This window comes from Meleagris gallopavo, chromosome 9 (genome assembly GCF_905368555.1).
Source record: "Meleagris gallopavo chromosome 9, MGAL_WU_HG_1.1, whole genome shotgun sequence".
Lineage (NCBI taxonomy): Eukaryota > Metazoa > Chordata > Aves > Galliformes > Phasianidae > Meleagris > Meleagris gallopavo.
Window position 1 is genome coordinate 11,095,826 of NC_139412.1, and position 27,832 is coordinate 11,123,657.

Sequence of the window (27,832 nt, forward strand, 5' to 3'; positions counted from 1 at the left end):
AATGCTTTGTGTTTCAGGGGTGGCTGGAATCCGAATTATCCTACTGCAATCCCCATCAAATTGGAAAAGCGAGGGACCATTTGCAAAGCACAGAACAGACAGCATGGGGACGCATAACAAAATGCCCAACACAAACCACGGTGTGAAGAACAACGAGCTACATTCACAGACAAAACACAACGCTGGCCTTAGCAGGGAGAGCCGGCAGGGATGAAAACAAGGCAGAATTTGCCTGCCTATCTGTTAGTTCTCCTCTGCCCTCCCACAACTGGGGAGCTGGCGTGCAGAATGAGGAGCGGGCTGGAAACCAATACGGGGCAGGGCCCAATGCAGCCAGCAGCACACGATGCCCAGGGCTGCCGGATTGGCTTCGGGGAGATTTACAATTTTGAACAGCTATTTGAGAAAGCGACCTGAGGAAACAAGTCAAGGGACAGAGACCCAGCAGTACTGAGTTACAGTCACTGTGTGCAGTGCCCCACCTCATGTTTCACTGCACGCACCCATCCCACCCGTCCGCATGTTACACAAGGCAAGCCCTGCCGATGCCCTGCGGCTATGGGAAGGTGGGGCGGCCAGAAGGACAGTGCTGGTACAGGTGTGGTAGGGATGGGAGAATGCAAAGCCACCGTCAGCTTCCCAGATACTGCCCAAAGTCAGAAATACCCACATATACACGATGTGCTTCAATCGCAGCTGCAGTTTTTTTCCTTACGTGTAATATTTTAATTGACTGCCAAAATAACAATACAGTAAGCTGCTCACTCTGACTAATGCACTGCCTGACATATCTGGTTATTGCTGCTGTCCAGACCGTACAAAATCCACCAATCAGCAAAGCCACCTTATTAAAGTTGATCCTAAATCCGTATAGCATTAGGGGTTTTCTCTTGAAATAAAAAAAGCCCACAGACCCACTGCTATCTGGCTACTGCTGACAGGACCCTGTGCGAATCTGCAAGTGCACGAGATGTCCATAAGAAGAGAATGTGAGATATTCAGCAATAAGCAGAGACCTTCACTTCTGACTTTACGTACATTAGCTCCCACTTTCACACTTGATAGAGAAGAACATAAGCCACCAACTCAAGAAAAGATCAACCAACTCAATGGCTCCTCTGCCATTGGCATAGCATTTGCTGCCTGGACAGATCTCCAGCTGTGTCTGCTTTCTTTGTCAAGACAACCGAGTTCTGACCGCCCAGGAGAAAAACCACATGCATCGATTTAGAAAAGCACTTCTAACTTAACACATTCCTTTCCAAAACTAATGCTGAAAATAAGTCTTCCCTCATCTTGACATCAGAAAAATGCTTTTGCCCGGTTTTGAGTAAAATTTGCAATTCAGATTTGAGCTGACATCATTAAGTTACCGAGCTCTATTCCATCTACAAACAAAAGATTATCCTCAAAAGAGTTAACAAATTTTTAGCAACCAATCCAGAATGCTGTCTTCACTGCCAGATTCACCTCCAGCTGAGTAAGTTGGAGACACAATTTGCAGATCCCTGAGGCTATCCTACCAACTCTTAATTTTCAGTACTCTGGGTAAATCCTTAAATCACAGCTTCTGCACAAGCAGGAATTACTCTCAAACTTCAGCTAGCTTTGGCAGGGTGCTGGAAATTCATCTGCTGGTTTATCAAACAGGCTCTAACCGAGGCAGCTGGCAGAGTCCCACAGAGTAAGGGCAGTTAAGGATTACATCATTGATCTGTTTCAGAAACGTCTCTGAACAAAAGAAACCAGCTAACTGCAAAGAAACCAGGTTCAGGAAATGGAAGCGTGTTGTCATCTCAGATACTACCAAAAGGCAAAGCTTCCCAGTAGTCTGAGCTGGTTGTATTACCAAATCCTTATTTAAATACAACATTTGATGCTTATGCATAAAAAGATTAAAAATTCACTGCATTACCCATAAAGACGTTAACAGGGAAAGGAATTTTTATACGCATGCTTCAGCAGCTTAAAGGGGAAAAGTTCAGCCTTATAGCTCAACTCATTTAGGGGAAAAAACGTTCTGCAACAGTGGTCTTAAAATAAGGACAATCAATAATGAAGTTGCATTCTTGCTGCTGAAATCAAAGCGGTATGAAGGAACCACATGATATCTTATAATAAAAAACGAGATTGCATGTTTAACCAGAGGAACTCACCACTGCGGCACTGCAAACCCTACGTATTACCAAAGTTTCAAAATACGTACCAGCTATCTTCTTCTTCATTGCAGTTCTCAAGTTCAAGCACTTTCACTTCATCCAGAGCGGTGTTATTCAAAACGCTTTCTATATCTCCGCATTTTTTGTTGGGATTTTGTTGGTTTATTTTAACTGTGGGCTCAGTACCTGCAATGACCAGGTTCCCCATCAGCTCCGTGCTATTACTCCTATCCACACGTGACGAACACCTCACGTTATCATCAGTCTTCATCTCCACCTTACACGTGTCGGACGACAGCTCCTCAGGAGCACCGAGGCAACCGTACTGCGTTTGGGCACCTATGTCTTTTCTGAAGCAGTTGTTCTCCCCCTCCTCTTTTCGGATTTTGCTCAATTTGCTGTGCAGATCCGCCATGATTTGCAATTCTTGCTTCTCGGCCATCGCGTTGATGCTGTTGTTGATTTCCATCCCGTTGAGCCCAGAGTCGTGGTTATCCACGCCGGCGCGCATCTCACTCTGCAGAGCTGTGCCAAGCACACTCCTGCGACTCCTCGTCCTCAGGTGCTGGTTCTGGATCTCCAACCTCCTCACCAGCTCCTGCAGCTTCCGCACCTCCTCCAGCTCCGGGCCCACCTCGCCGGGCACAGGCTCTGTGCCGGGGCCCATGGCGGAGCTCTGCGTCGGCCCTCGCCCCAGGTCAGGCTCCAGAGCACGGTCCTGCTGGATGAGTGGGGCGCTCCCAGGAACCACCATCATCTGAGACACACCGCTTCGCTGCGAGACAGGAAAAACATGTCAAGCCTACAGTATTGCAAAGAAATTTGACTTGAACACCAAAAAATGTCAACTTCCATAAGAACAAGCAAACAGTATCAGGGTACAAGGTGACTGAATTGAAAAATCTAGCAAAAAAGAACAAATGAACGCCCTTTTTGAGGAAGTTTTTCACCCATAGGTGGTGACGCACTGGAACAGGTTGCCCAAGGAGGCTGTGGATGCCCCATCCCCTGAGGCATTTAAGGCCAGGCTGGATGTGGCTCTGGGCAGCCTGGTTTGGGGGTTGGCGACCCTGCACATAGCAGGGGGTTGGAACTGGATGATCACTGTGGTCCTTTTCAACCCAGGCCATTCGATGACTCTATGATCCTACGAACATAACACCTTTAAACACATGCGCTAATTATTTTATCCAGCTCGGATGTGTAAGTGCTCTGCTGCAAATCAGAGCGGATAAAAGGGCGCCAATTTGATCACGCACAGCAGTTCAGCTTCCATCTGTTTACAAATGAAATACACGAGAAAAACACCGACCGAGCAAAGTCAGGAAACACAATTAGCAAAGTACTGACGTCAGACAATGACAGCACGAAGCAAGCGGCAAAAACAGCCTTTGTTCGCTCCCAGGTTTCCCCTGCAGAAACACACACACACACACACGCCGTTAGCAGACACAGAGGTGAGCCGACACAGAGCTGTTCCCAGCAATGCCTACGGACCGGAGCCGAGCGGAGCACGGCGCTCAGCACCGCCGCTGTTTTACCGGCACGTTCTGCCGCTGCAAGCCGAGAGACGGCGGCAACCGCTCTGATGCCAACACAGCAACAAAACCACGGGTAAGCAAAAAGCAGCACGGATTGGGCATCTCGGTAAGTTTTATATAGGGGGAAGCCATCTCTTCGATCGGCTGTGCTGGCTGGGGAGCGTGCCAGAGGCTCGGCTCGTGCTCCGCGGAAGCCACGAGGTGCTGCGTTCAGCTTCCCGCACCGAGCGAGTGAGCGAACAGCGATTTCCCCTTTCCCCGGTGATCCCCGCGAGCTCTCGGTCTCGATACGTTTCCGAACCGACTCCTCCCCGAAAAGCCCCGGCTACCAGAGAAGCTCGCACGGAGCGAGTCGCGTAGAGCCCGAACCGCAGGGCTGCGCGGGCTGACACGCCGCTCCGACCGCAGCACGCGGCCCCGCGCCGCCCGGCTGACAAAGGGAGCGGCGGGAGACGAACCGGTCCGCGCCGAACGCCGTGACGGACCGACCGACCCCGCGGCGAAGCGCCGCTCAGCGGGACAGCCCGGCGCCGCCGGCGGGGGAGCGAGGGGGAGCGGGGAACCGGCGCCGCGGGGAGGGGTCGCCGCGACGGGCAGAGGCGCGGCCGGTCCTGCCGAATCGAACGGAACCGGGCCCGGCCCGGCCGAGCCCGAGGCTCCGGCGCCGCTTCCCTCCCGCCCCCTCCACGTACCTGCGGGCCGCCGCCGCTCCTTCCTCCGGCGACGGACGGAGCCCCGCTGCCGGGCGGGAGAAGGGCGCCGCCGCCGCCGCGCGCGCATTCGGGCCCCGGCCACGCCCCCTGCCCTCCCGCCGGCGCGCGTGCGCGGGGCCGAGCGGAGCGCGGGGCCGAACGGAGCGCGCGGCCGCGGCCCCCGCGGGGATCCCGGCCTGCAGGCGCCGTCCTGCGGCCCCTAACGGGGTGCCCTCGGGGGGATGGAGGAGGGGCCGCGGCTGTGCTTCAGCGCGGGGGGAACGTTTCCGTGGTGTCAAGCAGCGCTTCTCGTGGCCTTCGCGTGTGCTTGGGTGGCTCCACGCGAAAACAGTAAGGTCACTTGGGATGCAGGCGAGCCGTGGCTTTATTAGAGGTGTATGCTGATGTTACATAATGGCTACAGGACCGCACAGCGCCAAGGAGGTGGTGCAGAACACACAGCGGGTGAACCTGTTCCCCAGAAGGCCACAAAACCCACCAGCTTATTGCCAAATACAGCATTTCCACAGATCAGCTTCCCAAAGGGCATCCGTAACCGTAGGCCTCTTCTGTTCAGAAAGTATCATCTCCTAACATCCTAACAACACAGAAATGAAGGAGGCCCACATGCTCTGTTGTTGGGCCTCCTGTTGCTTGCAGAACGGAGCTTCAGGATTCCCCACCAGGCTTTCAGGTCTCGCTCTGAAGCTTGCCAGTAGCAGAGCTGTTACCATTTCAGCTGGAGTTCCCCCCCTGGAGTGCTTTTGAGGTTGTGCTTACAGTCTGCTTAAATAAATGGCTGTGGCCTAAAATAAAGCTATGGAGCGTTGGTGCTGTAGAAACGCTAACTTGCTAAGCTTTTGCATGCATGCCAGCTTCCATCACTAAGAGCATAAAGAATTACCTGTCTTACAATAGCCTGCTTAGAGCTTTTGCCATCCCCTGTTGGCATGTAAGAGCTACTACAGAACTGGTGTTTTACAAACATTTCTAATGCTTTAAAAGAGAGAAAAGTAACTGTGTAGGCACATTCAGAGCCGTACATTTAAGGCTCAGAGCTTCCAGCTTCCAGTGTTCAACTTTCCTAATCTCTCAGCATCTGAACTGAGGGCTAAAATTATGCAGCTCTGACTTTTAGTATGTACAGCACCCGCTAGAAGGTCAGTTTTGTGAGTGAGCATTTGTGATGTAAATAAGTTACAGCAATAAAAGGGGCATTGCAGCAAGCCTTGGAGATGGGGGAAAAATCAGATTTCAGTCAAGCAGTGATCCTTGTCAGGAGAGCCAACTGAGATACTGATTCTCTGGCACGTGTTGTACGGCCATTGGACACCTACCATCAGAGGCCAAGTGAACACTCTTTCACTTGGTAGTTTATCTTCCCCAACAGACAGCAGACACACTAACTGCTGGAGGAATTCACTAGGGAGTAGGAAGAGAAGGGAAATTAAAGCTGACACACTAAAAAGTGAATGGAGTGATTCTGCGAGTGCTCCTGAAAGCCAGTGGAAAGCAAGCGGAAATCAGGCAGAAGCTTCTTTTAAGCAGAATTTGGGGGGTGAAAGAAGCAGAAATAGGCTTTGCTGGGATCTAAATTCAAACCCTCCCAAGAATCCAAATATGGTGTTTAACACTTCTTATAGCTGCTTGCTTTGTGCCAGCTGACACGCACTAAGCTGCAACCTGATTGCAGAAATGAAAAAAAAATATATCAGAAAAGGTTTCTTGCAATTAAATTAAATAGACCTAAGGAGCTCTGCCTGGTTTCCAGCACAGGAGCTATCTGGAATCTTAATGAAGTTAAAGACAGGTGGAGGGGCTCAGCACCTCTGGAAAATCAGCCCACCTATCTTTTATAGATGACACTGCATATCTTGTTAACATTGGCACTTGTCTTGCATGCAGCTGACAGCATAAGCTAGCAAATGTTAAACTCATTCATTGTGATGAGGCAGTGAGAGGGAAAATAATTTGCAGAAGAGGGAAGCAGGAATTCTGCTATCTTAGCCAGTCAGGAAACAGTAGATATATTCAGATATGTGCTGCTGAGGACTTTCCACTGGCTGCTTTCTCCAGCTCTGCAAAACCCTGCAAGCAAATAAAGAGAAGGTGAACACAGGAGCTGAGTAGCACACAAAACACAGCATTACAAAGGTCAGTGGAGCAGATGAACATGCAGGAAGGGGATGAAGAAGAAGTCTAGCTAGTCACATTGCATTAAGAGATGAACAAAACAGCCACGTACATGGTGAGGCAGGTGCCTCGTTCCTTCCTCCTCTCCATCACGAGGCAGAGGAAGGAAAGGAGGCACCTTATCATAATTTCAGTGCACTGGCAGCGTTTCCAATTGCCACTGTGTCGATACGAACCCCATCCAGACTATCAAATAAAACAAAAAGCTATCTAGTCTAATTCCTTGTTACTTTGTCAACAGAATGTACAACTCTTTAGCTTTCCCGGTGCTTTAAACAAAGCAGGTTAGACCAGGACAGGAGAGAGAACTGTACCCTCAGAGTGGACTCTCCACCTCTGAGGGGTATTTGTCTCCCACATCAGCCAGTCTTTTGCTTGCTTCTGGGAGTGGGGCTAGAACAGTCTGTCTGTCACTACGTAACCCCAGGTTCTGACTGAGACCCCTGGGGTCAGCTGGAACATATTTCTAGTTACTTTTGCAACAAGGTTCACAACTTCCCACTAAAAACCCACTGAAAAATTCAGCGATTATGAGGATTAAATGCTCTTCACTCAGTAAACACTACATGAGCTGTCTCATCCAGTCCTGTATGCCGACACCATAAAGGAGGACTCACCTAGAAGAGTTTCTCGTAGCACTTGTCACAGTGGACAATATCCCGGTGGATGAATATTTTATCCAGAAGATCTCCCATTGCTTTGTGGCAAATTCCACACTGCCAAAGAGACAACAGGATGGTTGAACAGTAACCAATGCACCACATGCTGGCGTTAGTGTGATGGGGGCAGATAAATGAACAGTCTCTGTTCCATTTTTGGAAGTATGAAGATGCCAAAGCAGTGACTTTTGAGACTAAACATCCTTGTAACAGACAACTGGCACTGCAGGCTTTCTTCATTCACACCCACCATTTCCACAGGCTCTACAAAGTTTGGGAGATTCAGCAAGCCCCACACTGGGGAAAAAAGACCACAAAGCAGTAAGTTTAACACAGGGACATGAGGGAAGGGGGTGCTGCTATCAACTAGATGACAATTTATATGCATTTACGTGAAATGAAAATCTTCTGGGGACACAACAAACATTTGTGTCTGCATCATTTTTTGCTCCAATGTGGATGCAAGCATTTAGCATAGCCTATGTAAGTTAAACAAAGTTTCAGAATTTGCACCACCTCCCACCACTCTGTTTCACAGCAGTACAGAGAAGGCTATCAACAGTAAAGTTTTTTTTACCCTGAAGCAGTATTCATGGCAGTAGATGTTAAGGTGTTCTATTATGATCTTAGGGCAGTCTCGGATCTCACGGCTGCAGTAAGTGCAAACAGGTTCACTGGACCTTTGAAAGAACAGAAAAGTAAGTTCCTGCACCATGGTGCCTCTGTAACACAAACAGTTTCTTGTCTCATCGCTGGTAAAGAGGTTTCTTAACACCAGTACTGCTCCACACCAGATTCCTGCTTCTACATGTATTTGACAGTACAATATGGTGACAATATGGAGGAACATGTGACAATATGGAGGAACATGTGATAACCCAGGGATGCAGAGATAAGAACAGCAGGGCAGTACAGAGCTTTAAGTCAATGTCACTGTGTTTTCTGAAGATCACTTAAATTTCATGCTATGATTTCACCAAACGCATACCAATACTGTAAAAGTGTTAGTCATTTCTTTTCAACAGGGTACCAAAACCCCTACTCAGCCCCAAACTCTCCTACCTCTGCAGGGGAGCACTGGACACATAGCTGTGGTGGCTGTAGGTTCCCCTCTCCAAATCGGTCAAATCCACAAGGCTGCCACTAGAGAAAAAGAAAATGTCAGCACTTGACAATTATACATGGGAGGAACACTGCAGATGGAATCATTAATGATTAATCTTAAAATTCTAACTGCAGTGTCCCAGCTGCCTGCTCCTTGGAGAAAACGATGGTCCTTCCAAGGTAAAACTGTAAGCAGCAGTAGTATCTCCATCTTTGCACTCCACACTGCATTCTCTGTGAAGGGGTGGGTATATCCTGCCCCTACTTCCATACCACAGCCACTGTGGCCAGACCCACAATGCTGCTCTCAGAAGTCCAAATGGATTTGCATAGAACAGGTACCTCCAAAGACAGGCCAAAGGGGCAGAAAATATCTGGGGGCCACTGCACCCATGTCAGAGCTCTGAGAAATGTGTCTGGCTGCTGCTGTCAACTCAGAGAGGCAGGATGTGGGCAGCATGGCTGGGAAACTGGGGAAGTACCCAGAAATGGGGCCCCTATGAGCCTAAGGCTAAGGGAGGTGGCACAAGCACGGAGAAGAGGGATAGATCCTTCCTCCATTCTGCTTCCAGCCACATGCTGCCACCCACTTACTCCTTGCTAGCCAGGGAAAGGCAAGAAACACATCCTTGCTCTCACCTAGCTGAGTGTTCACTCTCTGTCCCCAGTTCACCTGAGGTGTTTAGATGGTGCAGCTACATGCTTATCTTTGGCTGCTGAGATCTGCTTTTGCAGACCTACAGGAACGGCTAGAGATTTATGGAGTCTGTAATTAGCTCCTACAGCAATGCCAACACAGCACTGGGGGAGGATAAATGGCAGCAGGGAGGCAGTGAATGTGGCATTAACTGGCTGCCATGTCAGAGTAAGCAGGGCATATCCAGAACCAAATTCTGCTCTCAGTCATATTGGTGTCAATCTGGAACTTATTTACCTGTGAGCAGAACAAAGGAATGAAGATTTTAGCCTCAGAGTGGCATCTTCTCATAAGACTCTTGGAGCAAGATCCCACAAACCCCACATTTCCTCACCAATTCCAGACTTTCTTTCTGTGCATAAATGTGCAATGAAGCCTGACAGTGCCAAATGTGCAGCCTAAGGAACTGCAGTGAAGTGTTTTTACTATCATCTCTCACAGACTGTCCTCACTAAGCACGGGAGTTTAACCCCTCCACAAGGACTTACGGGACACAGGTCCTCCTGTCCCTGCAATGGGACAAGGCAGCACACTGCAGCGTTGTAGTGAGATCTCTCTGGGTCTCCAAAGCAGTATTGCTGTCTTAGTAAAACTCTTTGCCCACCCAATGTAATAATCCCTCCAGGGCTAATTAGCTCAGGCACAGTGCCATGCTGACACAGTGCTAATGGTTCCAGCTCGGGAGCCTGCCTGGTGCGTGTTAGCAGGCAAAGTCATATGCTGTTTGTTTTGCACTTGTATATAGGCACATGACTGACTGTCTCTGGACACTCCTCATACCTGCCATAGCGAGGGGAGGCTGATAGCTCACTGCTGTTCACGTACTCCTTCACAAAGAGGACCCCTTTTCTAGGAATAGATGGAAGCAGAATGAGATGCATTTGCATTATAAAAGGCTGAAACTAATGAGAGACAGCACAAGGGACCACATGTGTGCACTTGGACACGTACTGTGTGCATGAAAAAGGAGTGAGATGCTGTTGTTCCCCAACAAATACTGAATATCAAGCATTCTTGCTAAATAACACCTAATATGCCCTCTAATTAACCCACCAAAACAAATCAATTTAATTAGAAAGAAAGGGATGGGCAATATAACACTTTCATCCAGTTATCCCCTGTTTTGCAGGGATAAGTCCTTTTCAAATCGTGTCAGGATTATGCACACAATAAGTATTTAGTCAGTTTGTGGCTCTGTCCTTTAACATTAAAACCCTACTGGCACAGCAATACCTACACCGACTGTCATATTCGTGTCACAAGTATATCTCTGGCTCACTCATGCATTATAAATTGCTACTGGTCTGTGGGATGTTTTTTCTTACAGAGCTGACCTTTCTTGCATATCCCTCCCTCTTTAAAATTCTGATTTCAAAATGACATGCCCCCATCTGTCTGTCTGTCTAGAGCTCTGTCACAGTTTGAGGGGAGACACCGTGCCCATAGGCTCTCTTCCCAGAGCCATGAAATGAACTAATCATGCTATTTCTCCATGGTTCATTTTCATCGCTGCCTTTAAGCTATGATTAATCCTCTCTTCTTATATGAGAAAACTAAACCGTGTCACAGATACAGAAAGAAAAGCTTTAAAGCTGTTCTTTTTTTTTGTACTCAGACATTTTCCACGTGTATACGTGTTTCCGCTACTCAGACAAGCATTGTGATAAGCGGGCTGTGGCAAGGCCAGGAGGACCCAAATGTTGCCTGTCAAAGCCTATGCTTTGTCACTGTTTTGAAACCCTCTCCCTAAATGGAGTTGAACTGTGCAGTAGTTTCCACCTATGAGATGGAGCACGTGGAAACTACAAATCCCAGAATACTGATCTATCTTCTGTAAAAGAAGACAGCTCCTGTTCAAGCTCAATAGGATCTGATACACTTGGCTCATTATTGACAAGGCAAAGAGTTTTCCTCTACTTCTTAATGAGTACATGGCATGAGGAGCTCTATCACGTCCCTCCAGCTACAGTGTGTTCCAGAGGACTCATGATTTTGACAAAGGTACAGCTGATACCAGAAGCTACATTCTAGTGTCTAAAAAAGGCTGCCTGGAGAAATACATGCAGCTCCTCTTTTTCTTTGGGGTGGGTCTGGCCACCAGCATCTGTATTCCTCACTAGAAGAGGCCGAGAAATGTCCCATGGCCCAAAGAACAAACAGCAAAGCTTGGCTTATGTTCACCAAGCAGGATGGCTGCATGTAAGAACTGCACTACTGAAGGATCATAAGGATCATGACCACCCATTGCTCTTTACCCGGCAGTGCTGGAATCAGACTGGTAGCCAGAGGCTGCTGGGCTGCTGTATGGTAAGGTGGCAATTGGAGTGCAGATCCTCTCACTTGAACTCGAAAGAAGCCTGGCAAGAGAGAGAAAAGTCTGTGGGCACTGGAAACACAAGCCATAACATGATCCAAGCTGGCAGCCAAGAAAAGACCTACCGCTGCTGTTAGGAAGGTAATTTGGGAAGGCGCAATGTTAAATCTCTTAACCACCCAGATTCATTTATCTTTACTGCAGATCAAAGAGGATCCTTCCTCTTTGTATACCCTGCCACATATCAGCAGTAAATGGCAGCAACATATTGGCAGAAGTGATTTGGAAAAGTCTCATTTATGGGGCCATGGGAGAAAAGATCAAAAGATCTTCGGATGAGCACAGACCAGAACGTAGCCTGAATGGAAGCAATTATAGAATGAGACTGCATACAGCATGTTGCAGGAGAGGAGGAGCAGGGGGCATATTAGAGAAGGCAGTCTGAATGGAAGCAACTGTAGAATGAAACTGCATTTGGCGTATTGCAGGAGAGGAGAACGGAGCATATTGGCCAAGGTCCAATTTAACAAGTCCCCAGTTTAATCACTTCCAAAGCTGTAGCAGAGAAAAGGTGGCAAATCAATGGCTACTAAAGCATAGTCAGAAAATAGCTTTGCCTATCCACTCAGCAATGAGAGCTGTTAATTCTGCCTCAAAGGAATAAAGATGGTCTTGCCTAGAACAGACCTGAGCTAAAGGATCTCATGCCTCCAGCTTACACCCAGAACACACTTTCCCTTCATAGATCCAACGCTGAGACCTACACTGGCGCCTCCATGTAGTGTCCAGCTGCTCATAGATGGACTGACACTGCCATGAAGGACTAACTGACAGCTCAGAGTACCAGTATTCCACGGTGATATTCCAGTATTCCAACAGCCTTGTTCTGTGACCAATTCAGTTGTTTAATCACTGGCTTTCTGGAGATAATTATCTTCTTTCACAACATTTCTCTTCTTTTCTTTTTTGTCACCTCTATCAAGGCTGATTTCTGGCCAACGGAGTGCAGCCAGGAACCAGCCATTCAATGTCCTTTCATTCTGTTCTGGAAACCTCATAGAAAAATCTCTAGAGACCAGATATGTATATAACATAGACCCTGTGCTAGGTAGGTTTTAGCTAGAAACTGTTTAAGGGAAGTTCTGTGACACATTTACTCCCTGGAAACAATTCTTCTCTCCTTCAGCTTTGGCTTTAGTTCCTAGCTCCTGTTCCACAGCAGTTTCATGGAGGTTCCATCATAACCATCAAAACTACCCATTTACCTGGTGCTGTTACAGTTTAAGCTGTCCATGTAGAACGGCACCCTGTGGCTTCTCGGGGAAATGGACATGGTGGTATCTCTGGGAAGGGAGTGGTGGCTACGAAAGGAAGTGATACAATCTCAAGCAATGAACTTGAGCACAGGAGCGATTCTGACAAGTGGCAAGAATCTTGGCTGAATGTCTCTGCTCAGCAAGGAAATTACTCGTACATCACAGCCATCCATGCAAACAGCAACTTACTGAGAGTGCTTAGACCCAGGGAATTAAGAAGAAATGGGTCAGGGTGCTCCAGATACTGAATAAATCTAGCAGTGGAATGTTCTTTAGTCTATATCCCACCCTTTGGCTCCTTACCTTGTAGTTATAAGGTTAAATTCACAGTGCCCCCTGGCACTACCACTGTTATATCTGCTGCTCCTAGGGCTGCTTCTCCCATCATAAACTCTCCCTTCATAATCCAAGATAGGTCTGGCAAGGAAGCACAAGGCTCTGATTACATTATACCAGGAACCACTGGAATCTCCATACTGGCTAATATTTTGTCTCAGCAGTTTCTCCCTTTGCTCTGCCTACTTCATCCATGCTTGTTTTACAGCTGCAGCATGCATACAAAGCTCTGAGGCTAGGAAAACTGACTCAGAATCTAATGATAGAGAATAAAGCTGAAGCAATTCATAAATGGATGTATTGTGAATATTCTTTCCTCTCCTAATGCTCCCCAAAACCACCATCTGCAAATGTGAACTGCTGACCAGCTGGCCCATCTGGCTATCAGACTTGCACATTTTCATTTCTCCAAGACAGAACTTATTATCAGAATGGCTTTAAATTGTCGACAAAGCTTGGGCTCTTTCAGTGGCAAAAATGAGCTTATCACTTATGGTCATTCTTTTCTTACAAGTGCTCTGGGGTACAGATTATGTTTATACTGTGTATTAGCACTCTGATCCTAATTAAAGCTTCAGGCAACTGTATAACTTAAACAATACTGAAAAACACTGAAAAATCAATGCTGCATTAAAGACAGAAAGAGAGCCAAGCTAAGCTTATCATGAGAAAAATCCTGCTCTGGGCAAGACACACACTGTCTGTGATATAAACCCCAGGGCAGGAAGGAAGGGAGAGTTCACTACACTGCAGAAAGACATGTTAGCATCACAAACTGCCAGGGGGTGATGACAGGCTATGAAGTGCAACAAAGGTCTGTCCCAGTTGTTCTAGTCCTAGTCCACAAGTGCCTCCAAATGCAAAGGAACTTTCTTACACCAACTCTCTGAAAAATGATGGAAGGTGAAAGGCCATTTCACATGCAGATCACACAAATTTATATACAGTCCTAAAGTGTACAGCTTGGCATGCACTTGTGTCATTGAGCGTCATGAGAAATCAAAACCAGATCATTCTTGAGTCTTTGCAGTTACAGAGGAAAAACAGATGTGGTCTCTAAACATCTGCCAGGTGTCCAGGTGCTATGTAGGTGGTCTGAACACAACCTGCCAAGAGTGTTTCAGAGCACTTACTAGCCCAGGTCTTATCTCCAGCCCTTCAGGTCCAAAAAAGAGCTTTGCTGCATATGCTGTGGGGAATGGCCATACTGTTGGTCTCTCTGAGAACAATATCCTGTTCTCACTTCTTGATGCAATAATCATACATTCTGAATCAGAGTTCCTATCAAATATTTCTGTGCCAGCAGCTTTCACTGTCTCCACATCCCTGCCCGAAATCCTTACCTTCTGGTGCTGAATCCTTGGCTGTCTACATAGGATGGTATCCTATGGCTGGGTGCTGACACATTGGTGTTAAAAGGCTGGCAGTCCGTGTACAGTGGCATGGGATGTTGAGTCTCATATGCACCGAGAGCACTCTCTTTTGAGCTGAAGTTAGACCTGCTAAAGAATTAAGGCCAAGTTGATCATAAAGCCAATGGTTATTTGCTATAACCAGCTCATGAGTACTCAAATGCCTCTCTGCTGGCAATAAGGAAAGGCTCTTAAGGTTAGGAGAATGACAGAGCACTGTACTATTTCCCCTCTCTAAATGAGCTGAATTCCTCGCACAATGAATGGCTGCAAGGTTCAGTAGTGCTCTAAGCTAAATTGATACCCAAAATTAAAACTTAACAAACATATTTGGGTGAAATCCTAGACCTAATATTCCCTTTGTCAGTATCATTGGATTAGCGTACACTGGAGGAGGAATTTACATGGGTTTGGGACTTCAGCCAGGGCTATATCCTTTGTGATGGAAATGGAAAATGATGAGGATTTGAAAGCGGTTGATGGGCTCCCAAGGAGATTGTCCCACTGTACCTGGCTGCCACTGGGCTAGGCTCGTTGTGTCTCCAGGCTCCTGGGCTCTCATGATGACTATCCATGGCAGGAGGGGGTTGTTCTTCATAACCAGGACTGGTCCTGCTCAGGGAGGAAAAAAGCCTGTCAGCATTTTAAACGCTTGAGCCTGTACCTGTCCACTATGAATAAACAGTATTAGCATGATTATGTTGGTTTCCAAATTCTGCTCCCTCCATTTTCACTAGCCAAAAAATAAGCATTTGTTATGCCTTCAAACAAGGAGTTAGAAGAGCATAACATGTGCAAGGCAGCAGTGAAGACAGGCTTGATTTCCTAGCTGCATACCTTTCCCAGCATGTGTTGGATTCATTTCCACTTCGGGTCTCTGGAGCAGTGGTGCTGCTTTCTGTAGGAAGGGAGCTGGGCCTGCCAAGAAAGAAGACCACTATAGTTTGCAAAAGTGCCACTGAGCACATAATTATTGTAGGATGTAGATGCAACCTCTGGTGAATCTCCTCCCTCTAGAAAAGTATACTGTTACTGCATGGAAAGATGCCAAGTAATTCAAAGTTAGAATGGAAAGAAAAGGAGGGAAAATACACATTTCTTCAGAAATAAGGCTGAAAGAAAAGAAAAATGTAGTTTGTGATGAACATCAGTTATCTGTTTAGACTTTCCAAATGTGACAGTTAATTCATATACCTATGAGCATTATGGCTTATCCAGTATATCTGTGCTGAATTTCAGACTGCTAAAAGCATGAGCTGTCTCACTGGGATACAATATCAGAAGCATATGCAATATCTCTCCTGCATCCATTGCAGAACAACCCTGGATTTTCACATCTACATTGATCCAGGGAGATGTTTGTTCACTTTTTTGACTACTTTTGTATATTTAGTCCTGTTAACCCCTCTAGGAATATTGATACACTGCAGAAAGTTCACAAACTAGCACAGATTCCTCCATCAAAACTGCAGTTAATTAGATTAAAATTAATTCTTAATTTGCTTTCAAAGATCCTATCTTGAAACATTACAGCTAATGAAAGAGGAGACAGCCTTTGTCCTGTGCTTGCTATTAGTTGAGGGCTTCCCTTCACCAGCATTAATTCAATCCCTGCAATTTCACCAAATGAATAAGCCAAAAAGAAAAAATCATTCAGTTACCCAAGTGAAAGCAAGCCTAATTTAATTTTATATTTATATCATTTTATAACAAAGCTAGATATCTTAATTCTTACTTCCAGCAAAAGATGCTCACTGAATTTTAGATTCCCACTTAGGTTGGGATGTTCTGCTTAAGTGCCTTAAGACTTTGTCCGGAACCTCAGAATAAAAATCCATTTACTTAGTCTGTCAGCACGCACAGTCCCAGCTTGTGGCAAATGCAAAGCAATTTGTTTTCACTTAACCCATAAGTGAAAGAGTTCATCTAAGTCACACTACTTTGCTTTTGCTGTAGGCTAAGGAAGTACAGAGAAAGGTACGATGGGTCAAGGTGGCTGTGCAGTAATATGGACAATATGCCCCTCGACAAAATGTTCTGTACTTGCTTGAAACTAAATGTTTAATGAAAATAGCAGTGGTCAACAGAAAGGAGCAGGAGATAACTCCCAAGTCTTTCAGTGACAGTCATAACAGCTCTCTTGGTGAGTCTAATCCACACTCAATGCACCTAGAAGCACAAGGACTTGATAAGCTTTAGGGCTTACCCATAGGAAGTCCGTAGACTGGGGAAGGCATGGAGCAACCAAGGGATTACCTGAGCTTTTTCCATCCAGGCCAATTTGTTGAGGAGCACTTGAGAGAAAGTTTTCTTTTTTCTGCAGCAGTCTAACTTCTGCTCACATCAGTGAGGACTGGGACCCTTCTGCCTCCCTGCCTGATGAAGAACTACAATTTGGAGTATCTGTGGAACACCCACGATAGCTCCATTTGCTGGAAGGACCCAGCAGGACAGAAAGACACTAGCATCATTGCTCTCTCCTTGCCTTTTTTTCCTCCACTGGCCCTTCCTGAGCTTCCTCCTCCACACTGTTGTTCTACCAATCACTGTGCATCTCCATGCACTCATGAAGGAAGTCCAGATTGGTGACTCTTGACCTCAAATGCAGCATTCTCAGTCCCTCCTCCAAAACTACCTGCAGTAAATAAATTCCCCACATTCTTCATCCCCCCCCACCCCCCAAAAAAAAAAATATATAAAATTTTTCTTGCCTTCTTGAAGCAAATTCTTCACTCTGCACATAGGATGATACTCCTGTATTATTGTCTACACCACCACTTGTGCTGTCCTTGGAGTATGGCACGGACCTGGGGGAGAAGAGCAGTCTGGTTTACAGGTTGATTTGGAGATAGATTGCTCACTGAAAAACACACACGAGGGAGCAGAATTCTACCAAAACCCTCAACATTTCATATTTACAAAATACAGATGAAAGTAATCAGTCCACAAAGTGTTTCCATTTGGCCATTTATCTATGTACTGTTTTGCATGAGGAAAGTTGAAAACACTGAGGCAGCCTCTGTAAGCCCTGCAAAGCTACAGGTAAGTAGGAAGAAAAATGGTGTCAGGGTGACCAGAGTACAGCCTGAGATCTCATACTGACTTGATAAGTTTGGAAATGAGCCCCAGCACTACCACAGAGATAGTTTATTGGCCTGTGTCCCCAGAAGAAGTCTCTGCTTCTAAATTAAAGGTCTAGGTAGCAGATCCTGGCAGTCCAGCTGGACAGTGTGTGATGCCTCCTGCTAATCAGGATGTTTTCTCCCAGGTTTTCATATAAAACCACATAGAGCTGCATCAGGAACACTAAGGGAGTCTGAAATAAGATTTTTATCAAGATGTGGAAGTGGGAGAAGACACAAAAGGAGCTAACTCTAATCCTACAGGAAAAGGAGGGGTGGATGGTGAGTAATTCCTTACATTGTCATACTCAGGTCATGGTCAGCATGCTCGTTTGACCTGGCAGGCTCTGGGTGGACATCAGGAGGTTCTTGTCCCTTCTCAGCATGGTGGTTTGAGTCAGAAAACCTAAAATAAAAAGCTGTGCTTAAAACAGTAGAGAGGAAACAGACTTGAGGTGGATAGACATCCATTTTCTAGACAGGAGGCATAAGGCATGGAGCAGGAGACACTGTGTACTTGGCCAATACAATCCAAACTGCCCTGAGGTCAAATCTGCTGGAAATCATGCATACAAATCCCATTCTAACATACAGGAGCATAGCTAGAGGCCTTTCAGCTCAGGCTGTCACAGAAGAAAAACATTAGGTACAGGAGAAAGCACTTGGGTCAGAATTTCTGACAGACTGATAAATTCTTCTAACACCTTGATACCCTCATGCACGATTTTGCAGCATAGTATTTGCTGATATTTATGGGCAGCAAAAGCTATTGCCTGCCATCGTATTATCAAAAGTGTCATGCCCATGGACTGATGACACATGCTGTCAGTGCAGGAATTAACTCTTGGGCTTTACAAACACACAACATTCAATTGGCTTTTCCACAACATGTGTGGAACTGCCTGCTGTAATGGGACTTTATAAAGTCCCAACTCCAAGGTTCAAGGCAGAGGAGAAGTTCTGTGGTCTCAGCTACACTGAGAACAGTGAAAGACAAAGAATTGTGATGTGAACAGATACTTTAGGTTAGTTCCAGAAATCACTTACCCTCCTTGAACCGCCTCTAGTTTATGGTCATGTGAGGCCAGTGTGCTCTCATGTTCCCTGTTTCTAGGGGTGTTCCCCTCTTTGAAATCTTGAAAGGACCTGACAAAGGAAAAGGAAACCCCATTCGTGGCTGTCAGACAGAGACATCTACTTAAAAAAGATCACAAGGCTTTGGTGGAGGCTAAGCTGTCACAAGTACAATGAAGCACTTGCCTTCAACAAGCTTAACTGCTTGGAATTCAATAGATGGGTCAAGCAGCAACATTTTCATAGCCTGAAATTAGCTCCTTAAAATATCAGTCCAATTTGTGCTGTATCTAGACAAACATGCTGATCTTCAGCATGAAAGTAGACCTATGGGGTATCGGATTATCTGTGGTGACTGTATCATGTCAAGGCTGTGAATGTCAGGGCAGGCATTACATCTGATGCACTGACAATACCTGAGGCTAAATTTGAGATGTTCCTTTTTGTCTAATATTCTGAAAGTTTCCCTGTAGCCAGGTCCACTCATTTAGAGTACCTAATGATATCACTCAACACATCTTCATGTTCCCTTGCCTTTCTAGCTCAAACTTCCTTTTCTCAAGACCCATGGAGAACTTGCATTGGAATCTTTGGAGTATAGCTGCTGCTGTCCCTCAGAAAGGAGTTGAACCTATTGGAGAAACCTGACCTCAGTCATGCCACCAAGAGAGTATTGGACTGAGGAGAAATGTGGTGTGCTCCTAGATCTGTTGCTAATTTAGAATGCAATTTAGCCATCCATACAGCTGGCATCTGAAACAAGCATTCAACAGAAGTATCTGAAAGGAGTGAAATAGAAGTATTAAGCATTTCCAGAAGAACTTCTTTCTATCCAATGGCAATAGAGATAATCTGAAGAACTGCTGCCAAGAAAAACTTCTCACTGCCAGTTTTTGGCAGAACACTTTTCAACTCACTGAATTTCCATTTCCTTGTTTAGTGGGATAAGAACCCCTCTAGAGGAGAGCTGTGGCTGATGCACTAGGGTTTTATTACATACAATGCTGTCACAGTGACAATGATAATGGTTCTTTATTTTTTTCCTATGAGTTTTGAGACCGTCACTATCTTTACACCAAACTCAAAAGGACCTGAACCAATCCATGAAAATGGACTCCCAGGAGTGCACTGTGGCCTACCTCATCCAACCACCTCAGCTCACATCAGGCTTTGCACTCTGGGCTTCCCAGTGCAGAAAGCAAGGGACAAGTGTGTGATGCACATTCATATCCTACACTAGGTGTGGGCCAGGACATGGTAGACATCCTGCTGGGAAGAACTTGGGAAGTGTTGAATGCATTTGCTGTGTGATTTGAGTCTACATATGACATTTGTTTCTACAGTGGATATTAGACATAGGAACAATTTGTAATTTCTTGGACAAATAGCCCTTGTTATGCTGTTTTTGTGCTTCTTATTTCTTTTGGAATCAGCACCTCTAAGTTTCCAACAGTGAGAAAGAACATTGGCAAATAGGGGCTTAGCACCCCAGGTCCTTACGTCGCTTCGTTCCAGTCAGGCTTGCTGTACGTTGGCACTGTGGGGTTCATGAAACTGCTGTCTTGGGTGCTACTTTTCTCCTCATAGTTCAGGACAGATCTGGCAAGCAAAGAAAAGCCCTTTATTTCTTTAACAACTGGCATATAAATAATCACACTAGTGAGTACAATCTACTCACAAGGGAATGCTCCTGCCAAGCTGTACCATTCACTGTCCTGCACCAGGGCCTCTCTCTAGGGACCATAATTAGTTGCATTTCAGCATATTCTCCCTATTTCAGCTGCCTTTCAGCTCCCTTGCTGCCACTTCAGCATCACTTAGCAGTCCACCATTCTCAGCAAATGAGAAGGCTGTGACTAAACCCCTCCAAGGATGCATCAAGAGGAGAAAAAAGCTGGAGTACTTGATTCAAATATAAAAAGATGGAAACTCTTTATTTTTGTTATTATTATTACTGGGACAAGAGCTGCAAAAAGAAGCCTCTTTCTATGCTTCTCTTCCCATAATCCTCACTATTATTCATACACTCACTAAATTTATCCCATTCTAACCTTTTGAAGGAATATTCTGTGTCCTGGAGGTGTGCAGAGGTGCCCTCAGTGGGAGGAGAAGGGACATTAGACTGCAAAACAGACCTGTCAAATAAAAAAAAAAATAAAAAATCAACAGCTTGATGGCTTGCCAAAGTTAAAGTGCTTCAAGAGGCACACTATGAAATAACACTGCACTTCATACAACACCAGAAAACAGAGAGTACTTTTCTCCAAGAACTGCTTTTCCTTCAGGTTGGAATACTTTCACTATCTCTAATAAAGAAGAATAGAAGCTGTAAGTGTAACTAATACAGTCACTCAGCTTCAATTCACACACAGCCTGGCTGGATACATCAATTTTCTGATCTGTCACAGGATCATGCACCTGGGACAAAGCACAACACATGTCTTTGGGGAAGATCCATCTGTGTTACTAGCAGCAGCTCTAAGTTTTGCATTTTACACCATCCTTCAGGAAGCCTTGTGATCCTCTTCTCACGGGGCATGGAGGCTGGAAGACAACGTTTGCTCACTTCAATTTCTTTTGTAAGCCAATAAATGGAGTCAAGTTCCAGAATTGGATTGGAAGGAACCACAAAGATCATCCAATCTCTCTGCTGTGCCAGGGCTGCCAACCACTAGATCAGATCACCCAGGAACCCATCCAACCTGCCGTTGGTACACCTCCAGAAATGGAGCAACCACAAATTCTCTGGGCAGCCTGTTCCAGTTCCCACTACTCTCTGAGTAAAAAATTTCAATTTCTTCCTAACATCTAATCTAAACCTCCCCTCTATCAGTTTATCTATCCATTCCCCTTTGTCCTATCACTATCTACCCATGTAAAAAATCAGTCCTGCTTGTAAGCTCCTTTCAAGTACTGGATGATCACAATGAGGTCTCCCCATATCCTTCTCCAAGCTAAACATTCCGAGCTCTCTCAACCTTTTATCAAAGGAAAGGTGCTCCAACCTTTGTAAGAATAAGAGAGGAAAGCAGAGATTAGTGTATTCAGTGTCAACAGCAGCAAGTGTTTTTGAGATCAATGTTAAAAGCAGCGATAATGCTGCCATATCTGCTCCTTAGCTGATTTGGTAGGAAAACACTGATGAGAAAAAGTGGCTCACTTAGCTTTGTTGCACAATTTGGACTCTACTTGCAACTCTACTGTGAACACATTATTTATTCTTCCCCTGGAACATACCTGCTGCTAGCATCAGCACTGTGAGTTCCAGCATCAGGCTCTGACCTTGCAGGTTCAGACTTTGCATCATCCGTGTAGGGAGAAGCTTCATACTGTTGATGCAGCTTGTCTACAGCATCTGCAGATCTGTCCCTATAACCAGAGTCAGACCTGGGAAGAAAGGGAAATTCGTGGGTCACAGACTGAAGCTTAGCAGGCTGGAGAATGCAGTGTGAAAACAAAGTGAAAACAAGCATGAGATTTGCTAGTCTCAAACAATTTCCTTCCTATTTCCTTCTTAGCTCCCTAACTTTCTTGCAGCAGATCATAGGGCAGAGACCATCCAATCATCTCAGAGTAGTGCAAGGAAAGAAGCTGAAAGATCACAGATAAGCTGGTGGATCAGGTCCATTTCCTTTTTAACGTGCATATAAGTGCCTAGAACACATTTTTTAGGGTACTATTACATCAGGAAAAGATCATTTCCACTTAAACCAAAAAAAATATGTGCATTTTACACTGCTAATCTTCTTTAGACTTACTTTGGTAGGTAAAATTCATTGTTGGCTTCTGTGTGTTCAGAACAACTGAAAAAGGAGAGAAAACAGCTTTAGAAAGCATTCTCGTTTTGATCTGGGTAACAATCTGCAATTATTTTCTTATGCATTTAAGAAAGGAGAGAGAATAAAATCCCTAAGACTTTCCAGAGATAGTCCTAAGTGTATTTCTACAGGTAAAACGGCCAGAAACTTAGGAGAAATTAATTGTGCAAGGAACAGTTAGTAACTCTGAAAACTGTCAACATGACAGATGTTAGTGGTATGGAGTCATCTAGAAAATCAAGCCAGGACTCTTCCAAAATCAGTGGGATGTCCTGCAGACCACAGCTGCAACACAGGCACTTCTATTTTCACACGCAGAAGGGAAGGAACAGCCCTTATGTCCTGTGTCTTGCCTCAAGGGAGCCGACAAAATAGGGAACTACAGGTGCCTGATCCTAAATTGTGTGTTTCTGTTTTCTTGTTTCGTGGCTGTGGGCAGTGATAAAGCAGATGGGTGAGCAGCTCTTACTGAACTTCTTTTCTGAATGCCATGGTGATAGCGGCTTTCCTCCTTCAATTCCGTTTTCTCAGGCTGGACAGTAACACAGCTCTTTGCATTTGCAACCTTTTTAATTTGAGAATCTAATTTATACTTTTCCCCCTCCAGTAGAGGTCAGGTTCTCTAGAAAAGTTATAAAATAAACTGTCTTATACTGCCATAGAACAGCAAGGAACCGGGTTGTTTCAGTCACCTTCAGTGGATGTCTGAGAAGTACCTTTATACTTGCACTGATTTCTGGATCAAATTAAACCTGTGTTTCCCAGAGCAGGAGAAGACCTTCCATGTCCAGGATATGGTGGTGAACAGCAGCACTGTGGAGCCCCAGCAAAGGAGCTCCACTGGGCATCAGCCAGTTTGGATGCCAGAAATACTGGTGCCAACAGGAAGGGTCAGGATTCAGCCAAAGATGGTTCCCAGTAAGGTGGGAACAGGTGATTCTCATGCATACAAAAGGCAAGCAGACCAGTGACAATGGACTGCACTTGGAGACAACAACTGCACCTGTAATTATGGGATCTTTAACTAGTTTTTGTAACACCTTAGAGCCAAGTCACAAATTTTCCTAGTTACTGAACATTTTTTCCAGATGCTTCAGAGAAAAATGGGAGCTTCTATCCTTTATCTTTTCTAAGGAGAATCTTGTTGTAAAAACTAGTAAATAGATGGAGGCCTAGAGTTGTCTTACAAGTGTGAAGCTCTCTATACCGTAAAAAAATAAAAAATTGAATTAGTTTACATTTGGGAATAAATCCAGAAAATGCAGAAATGACCCAGAAAAGTTATATTTTCCTCGTATAATAGAAGTTAAACTAAAAACTGGAAGAATATCAAACGATTGTCTGTAAAAAGATAATGTTCTCATTTTTAACTCCCTTCTCAAATAAAATTTTAGAGAAACTACTGCAGTTCTGCAAAGCACAGATTGAATTGTGCTTTTCCATCAGTAAATATCCATTCAGAGTTTCCAGACAGCTGAAGTGGAGCAGTTTATTATCTACACAATGCTGAAGTCAATAAAGGAATTTCACACTAACTTTACCTTCCATTTGTGGAAACCGCAGTAGCTCTAGGCTTATCCCATGAGAATGGCTCAGACTTTTCCTTAAGAAGTTTGTCACTAGAAAAAGAAAAATGCCAGTAAGATATGACCAGCGACTTACACTGTATGACTATAGGACAGTCTGCTAACATTTTGTTTGGACAAGCACAAAATGGGGCTTGCCCAGTACACCAGGATAGGGAGAACCAACCTTTTATGTGCTGTGGACCTGACTGCAGCTCATGGGTTACTTAGAGAGATGTGCTGCTCTCTGGAGTGAGGAACTGTTAAATCCTTTGCTCAGACAAAAATGCCCTACAACAGATGCTCTCTGCTCCTGGGCCAGAGAGGTCTTCCTGCAAGGTCCACCAGCTGCACCTCTTTGTTGTGCCCAACTACACCCATCATTCACTCCCCAGATCTGTCAAGCTGTGCATGTTTCCCTCCCTGCCAATTGTTTCCCTCCAGTTTTAGGTGGCTTAAGTAATGAGGAATCCTCTAATTTCTCTGGGAGACTGACGCACAATTAGGAGCAGCTATGTGACCCAAATGACCCTAAGCACAATGAGTGCATTGTAATCAGCCTGTCCGTGCAATGACATACAAGGATTTATTTATGGGCCTCAGCTGAACTATCAAGACAATCTCTACCAGACTTTACCTTTTCTCAAGCACATTAGACTTTTTTTTCACCAAGATATAAAGTTGGGAAGATTTCCATCTTTATCTTCACTGATAGGGATGGAAAGTGAACTACAATTAACTGTATGCTGCACAAACTCATTTGGTAGACCTAAGCTTTCTACAGTTGTTCAAGAAGAACAGTCTTGACACAGCCAAAAATTCAGTTTGGCAACACTGGGAACAAAAAGAGGCCTGCTATTATGGGTTATATCTCAGAAACACCTCTTTTGCTCTTCCCCAGAAAGGAACTATCTCATTCTCAAAGGAAATGGGGCAAACAAATGACACCATGTAGGATGCTGTCTTCTGCTCAAAGTACATCTCAGCATAGGCCAGCCAGCAGCAGCCAGTTCGTAGTGTGCTGCTGCATGAGATACTTTCCACCCATAGCTAGGCTGCGTTCATCTGTCACTGCTTTCTCTTCAGAGGTCCCCTCAGACTTCTCAGCCATTTTGCCATTATGATAATCAGCTACATTACATCAGAGCTCTGTCCCTTGACACATTCACCACTTGTATCCATGCCTTCCAGTTTTCTTTGATCCTCCTCCATATTACAGAGCTTTTTGCACTTTCCCATTGTTCAGTCATCCCTGCAGACTTTCTACAAGGTGCAGAGGACCAGAACCAGTGTTAGAAGTCACCAGTGACATAGGTTAAAAGCAAGCCTTGCAGGTGGAAGGAACTCCCCAGAGGTGGACAACTGAAACAGTGACAAATGTGTGAAGCAGATTCATTAGGGACTGAGCCATAGAGGAGAATCACTGGGGGAGGTGGAGGAAGAACAGAAAAAAATTGACATGTTTCAGCCTAGCCAGCAGATGATGCTCTTGGAGAGCAGCCCAGGACCATGACTGGAGAGATCCCATCTGTTTGAGACCACTAGCAAGCATATAACATTTCTAAGCAAAAAACAGGGTTATGCCTTATGTTTAGCAATGTAGATCAGCCTTTCTCAACTTCTTACCCATCCCCATGCTGTGGCACAGTTTCCAATGAGTTCCCGTTAAGAGTTTGTCTGCTTTCACCATTTCTGCAAGCAAAACAGCAAAAACACTTAGGTATGGGAACAGAATGTGAGGCACAGGAACTCCATGGCACAGTGCTTGTTGGAGGGTGATAAGGACAGTGTGGGGACTGGATTGAAATGAAAGCATGATCAGTTTAGGACATAGAAAGGTCTGTAAATTTTGGACTCATTCTCATCAGAAAGAACCAGGTGATGTTTGAGCTGTGGGAGGCCACAAGCTTTCATTTCAAGCTTTTCTCCCGGATTGTTAATGCTTTCATAACACTGCTTTCTTAGAGTTCCCATGCTACAGGATTTATTGTTTCACGAATGCACTGTGTCCAAATCACATGCATCTAGGAAAACACCACCAAGCAGGATCGATCTCTCCAGGGCAGCAAGCCTCCTGCTATCGTTAGTGGAGCTTTAGGAGGATTCTGAGCCAGCAGACCTACCTGATTTCAGCATACGTGGAAATTTTCTCTGAAGTTTCCCTTAAGGTTGTGGTTGTTTGGCTCTTACTGCCTATTTCAGTGCTGTAAGAGAAAACAAGGAAAGCAGCTGTCTTTCCTGAACAAACCAGCTCCCCCTTGCAGCTGGCCAAAATTATCTTGTGCAGAAGTGTTCCTTTCAGCAAATAAACAGAATTTAAAACAAACATCACTGCTTTCAGTACATTCACTTTAGAAGTAGTCTTATCAGAAGCAACTTAGAAATTAAAAACACCAGCTACTGCCATGAATATCTACAGTCTGCCAGTGATACACAGGGGGAAAACAAACAAACAAACAACAACAACAACAACAAAACCAACAAGGTCAATGACCAATGCAGCTTGCAGTACCGTGGAAAAACATTTTAATATATTTTTTTAATACTATGCTCTGAATTCAATCAAACAAAGTTGAAGGTAACTGAAAATTATTCTACCACACATTTAGCAAGAAGGAGTTTGGTAGTTCTTTTCCTCAGGTTTTGAGCACTTATATCAAAATGTCAGATTCTTTCAAGACACAGCATGGATTTCAGACAGAAAACCTTTGTAGATTCACACAGCTGTTTTAAAAGTCTTCCATATACAAGGCTGATAAATTGGCTTCATTTCACCTCCTAAAGGTGTGACAACAGAAGACTGACTCCAAGCTGCATATGTGCTGATACAGCACCACAAAATGTCCAAGGCATCTTGGCTGTGCTGTAACACTCACCTGGTGGGCGACACTGCTGTTGTCTTTGGTGCATTCCAGGAAGGCCCAACCGTGGGTTTTTTTAACCCATTGGTACTGACAGAAGAAAAACAAACAAACCCCACAAGTAACAAAGCATTAAAAACAGAATATCTTTTAGTTGCTATCCTGCTTGCTGGCCCACAGCTCTCGTGTCTGTCTCCCAGGCAGTTAGAGAACAAATCCTGTTGTGCAGGGACTCACACACAGCTGTCCCTGAGCGCTGTTGCACTGGTGTGACTAATATTTGCCATTTTGCTGAAATACTCAGTCTAAGAACTGACTTTTCCTGTCTAGCACAGTTGGGGCTATTTCTGTCCCTAGCATATGAGCTTGAACCAAAAAACAGTTTTCCCAAATGTATAGATTAAAGCTCAGTGTGTTTACAAAATTGTTTTAACTCTATGTGCATGAATGTGAGGAAGGTTGGGTAAGTGCATTTCATCCCTGTCTCAAACCACAGTGGTACAAAATTACCACCAAAATTCATGGGGCAGCTCCTTCACCCTGAAAACAAAGCACTACAGGCTGAAAGGCCTCATCTATTGGACTCCCTGCTGGGCACACTAAGGACCAGAGCGGCAGAGAAGCTAATAATGCCACTGTTTGGCTTCAAGCCACCCTTTATAGCAAGAATAGAGAGTTTAATCCCAAATTAAATGAATCTGCTTGAAAACAGAAGAATATTTTCCTTCTTAGGACAAACATTTCCACCTCCATACGGGTCTCAGCCCCACACATCAGTGGCTTCTGACCAGTGTGGATGAGGAGAGAATATCACTGCTGTTTCTTTACATCAAAGACAGCTTATTCCCAGGTTTTTCATACCACTGCAGGAATGCCTCAGTCTGTCTGCCATAACTCCACAGTAGCCTGTGGTAGGGGCTGGAAGCTTGAAATGAGGCTAACAAAAGTAAAAACTATGAAAGCAAAGAT

General features: G+C 45.0%; 2 protein-coding genes and 1 long non-coding RNA gene across 18 annotated transcripts in view; 1 reads left to right on the forward strand and 2 right to left on the reverse strand.

The window, feature by feature from the left end:
- Positions 1 to 4,618, reverse strand: part of LOC100546358 (SLAIN motif-containing protein-like) — an 18,960-nt gene extending 14,342 nt beyond the window's left edge. For both annotated transcript variants that reach the window (XM_085230882.1, XM_085230881.1), the window contains exons 1-2: positions 4,393 to 4,618; positions 2,207 to 2,934 (exon numbers count right to left, since the gene is read on the reverse strand). In XM_085230882.1, coding sequence (XP_085087008.1) covers positions 2,207 to 2,916 — 710 coding nt within the window. In that variant the 5' untranslated portion in view covers positions 2,917 to 2,934; positions 4,393 to 4,618. The remainder of the gene's footprint in view (positions 1 to 2,206; positions 2,935 to 4,392) is intronic.
- Positions 3,431 to 27,611, forward strand: LOC104912194 (uncharacterized). The gene is made up of 3 exons (XR_794458.4): positions 3,431 to 3,773; positions 17,692 to 17,827; positions 19,162 to 27,611. It is a non-coding gene; the product is annotated as an uncharacterized LOC104912194 (long non-coding RNA).
- ZNF185 (zinc finger protein 185 with LIM domain) overlaps positions 4,760 to 27,832 on the reverse strand; it is a 46,873-nt gene continuing 23,800 nt past the window's right edge. For 4 of the 15 annotated variants that reach the window (XM_085230869.1, XM_031554666.2, XM_085230866.1 and 1 more), the window contains 22 exons: positions 26,879 to 26,953; positions 26,126 to 26,206; positions 25,629 to 25,694; positions 23,979 to 24,056; positions 22,378 to 22,422; positions 21,857 to 22,006; positions 20,671 to 20,754; positions 20,120 to 20,218; positions 18,593 to 18,691; positions 17,844 to 17,951; positions 17,135 to 17,230; positions 15,261 to 15,341; positions 14,934 to 15,035; positions 14,355 to 14,513; positions 12,979 to 13,092; positions 12,625 to 12,720; positions 11,301 to 11,402; positions 9,826 to 9,894; positions 8,307 to 8,387; positions 7,822 to 7,924; positions 7,203 to 7,301; positions 4,760 to 6,480 (listed from right to left, as the gene is read on the reverse strand). In XM_085230869.1, the coding sequence (XP_085086995.1) occupies positions 7,203 to 7,301; positions 7,822 to 7,924; positions 8,307 to 8,387; positions 9,826 to 9,894; positions 11,301 to 11,402; positions 12,625 to 12,720; positions 12,979 to 13,092; positions 14,355 to 14,513; positions 14,934 to 15,035; positions 15,261 to 15,341; positions 17,135 to 17,230; positions 17,844 to 17,951; positions 18,593 to 18,691; positions 20,120 to 20,218; positions 20,671 to 20,754; positions 21,857 to 22,006; positions 22,378 to 22,422; positions 23,979 to 24,056; positions 25,629 to 25,694; positions 26,126 to 26,206; positions 26,879 to 26,953 (1,987 nt within the window). In that variant the 3' untranslated portion in view covers positions 4,760 to 6,480. The remainder of the gene's footprint in view (positions 6,481 to 7,202; positions 7,302 to 7,821; positions 7,925 to 8,306; positions 8,388 to 9,825; positions 9,895 to 11,300; positions 11,403 to 12,624; positions 12,721 to 12,978; positions 13,093 to 14,354; positions 14,514 to 14,933; positions 15,036 to 15,260; positions 15,342 to 17,134; positions 17,231 to 17,843; positions 17,952 to 18,592; positions 18,692 to 20,119; positions 20,219 to 20,670; positions 20,755 to 21,856; positions 22,007 to 22,377; positions 22,423 to 23,978; positions 24,057 to 25,628; positions 25,695 to 26,125; positions 26,207 to 26,878; positions 26,954 to 27,832) is intronic. The other 11 variants (XM_085230867.1, XM_085230871.1, XM_085230868.1 and 8 more) reach the window with 11 other exon arrangements.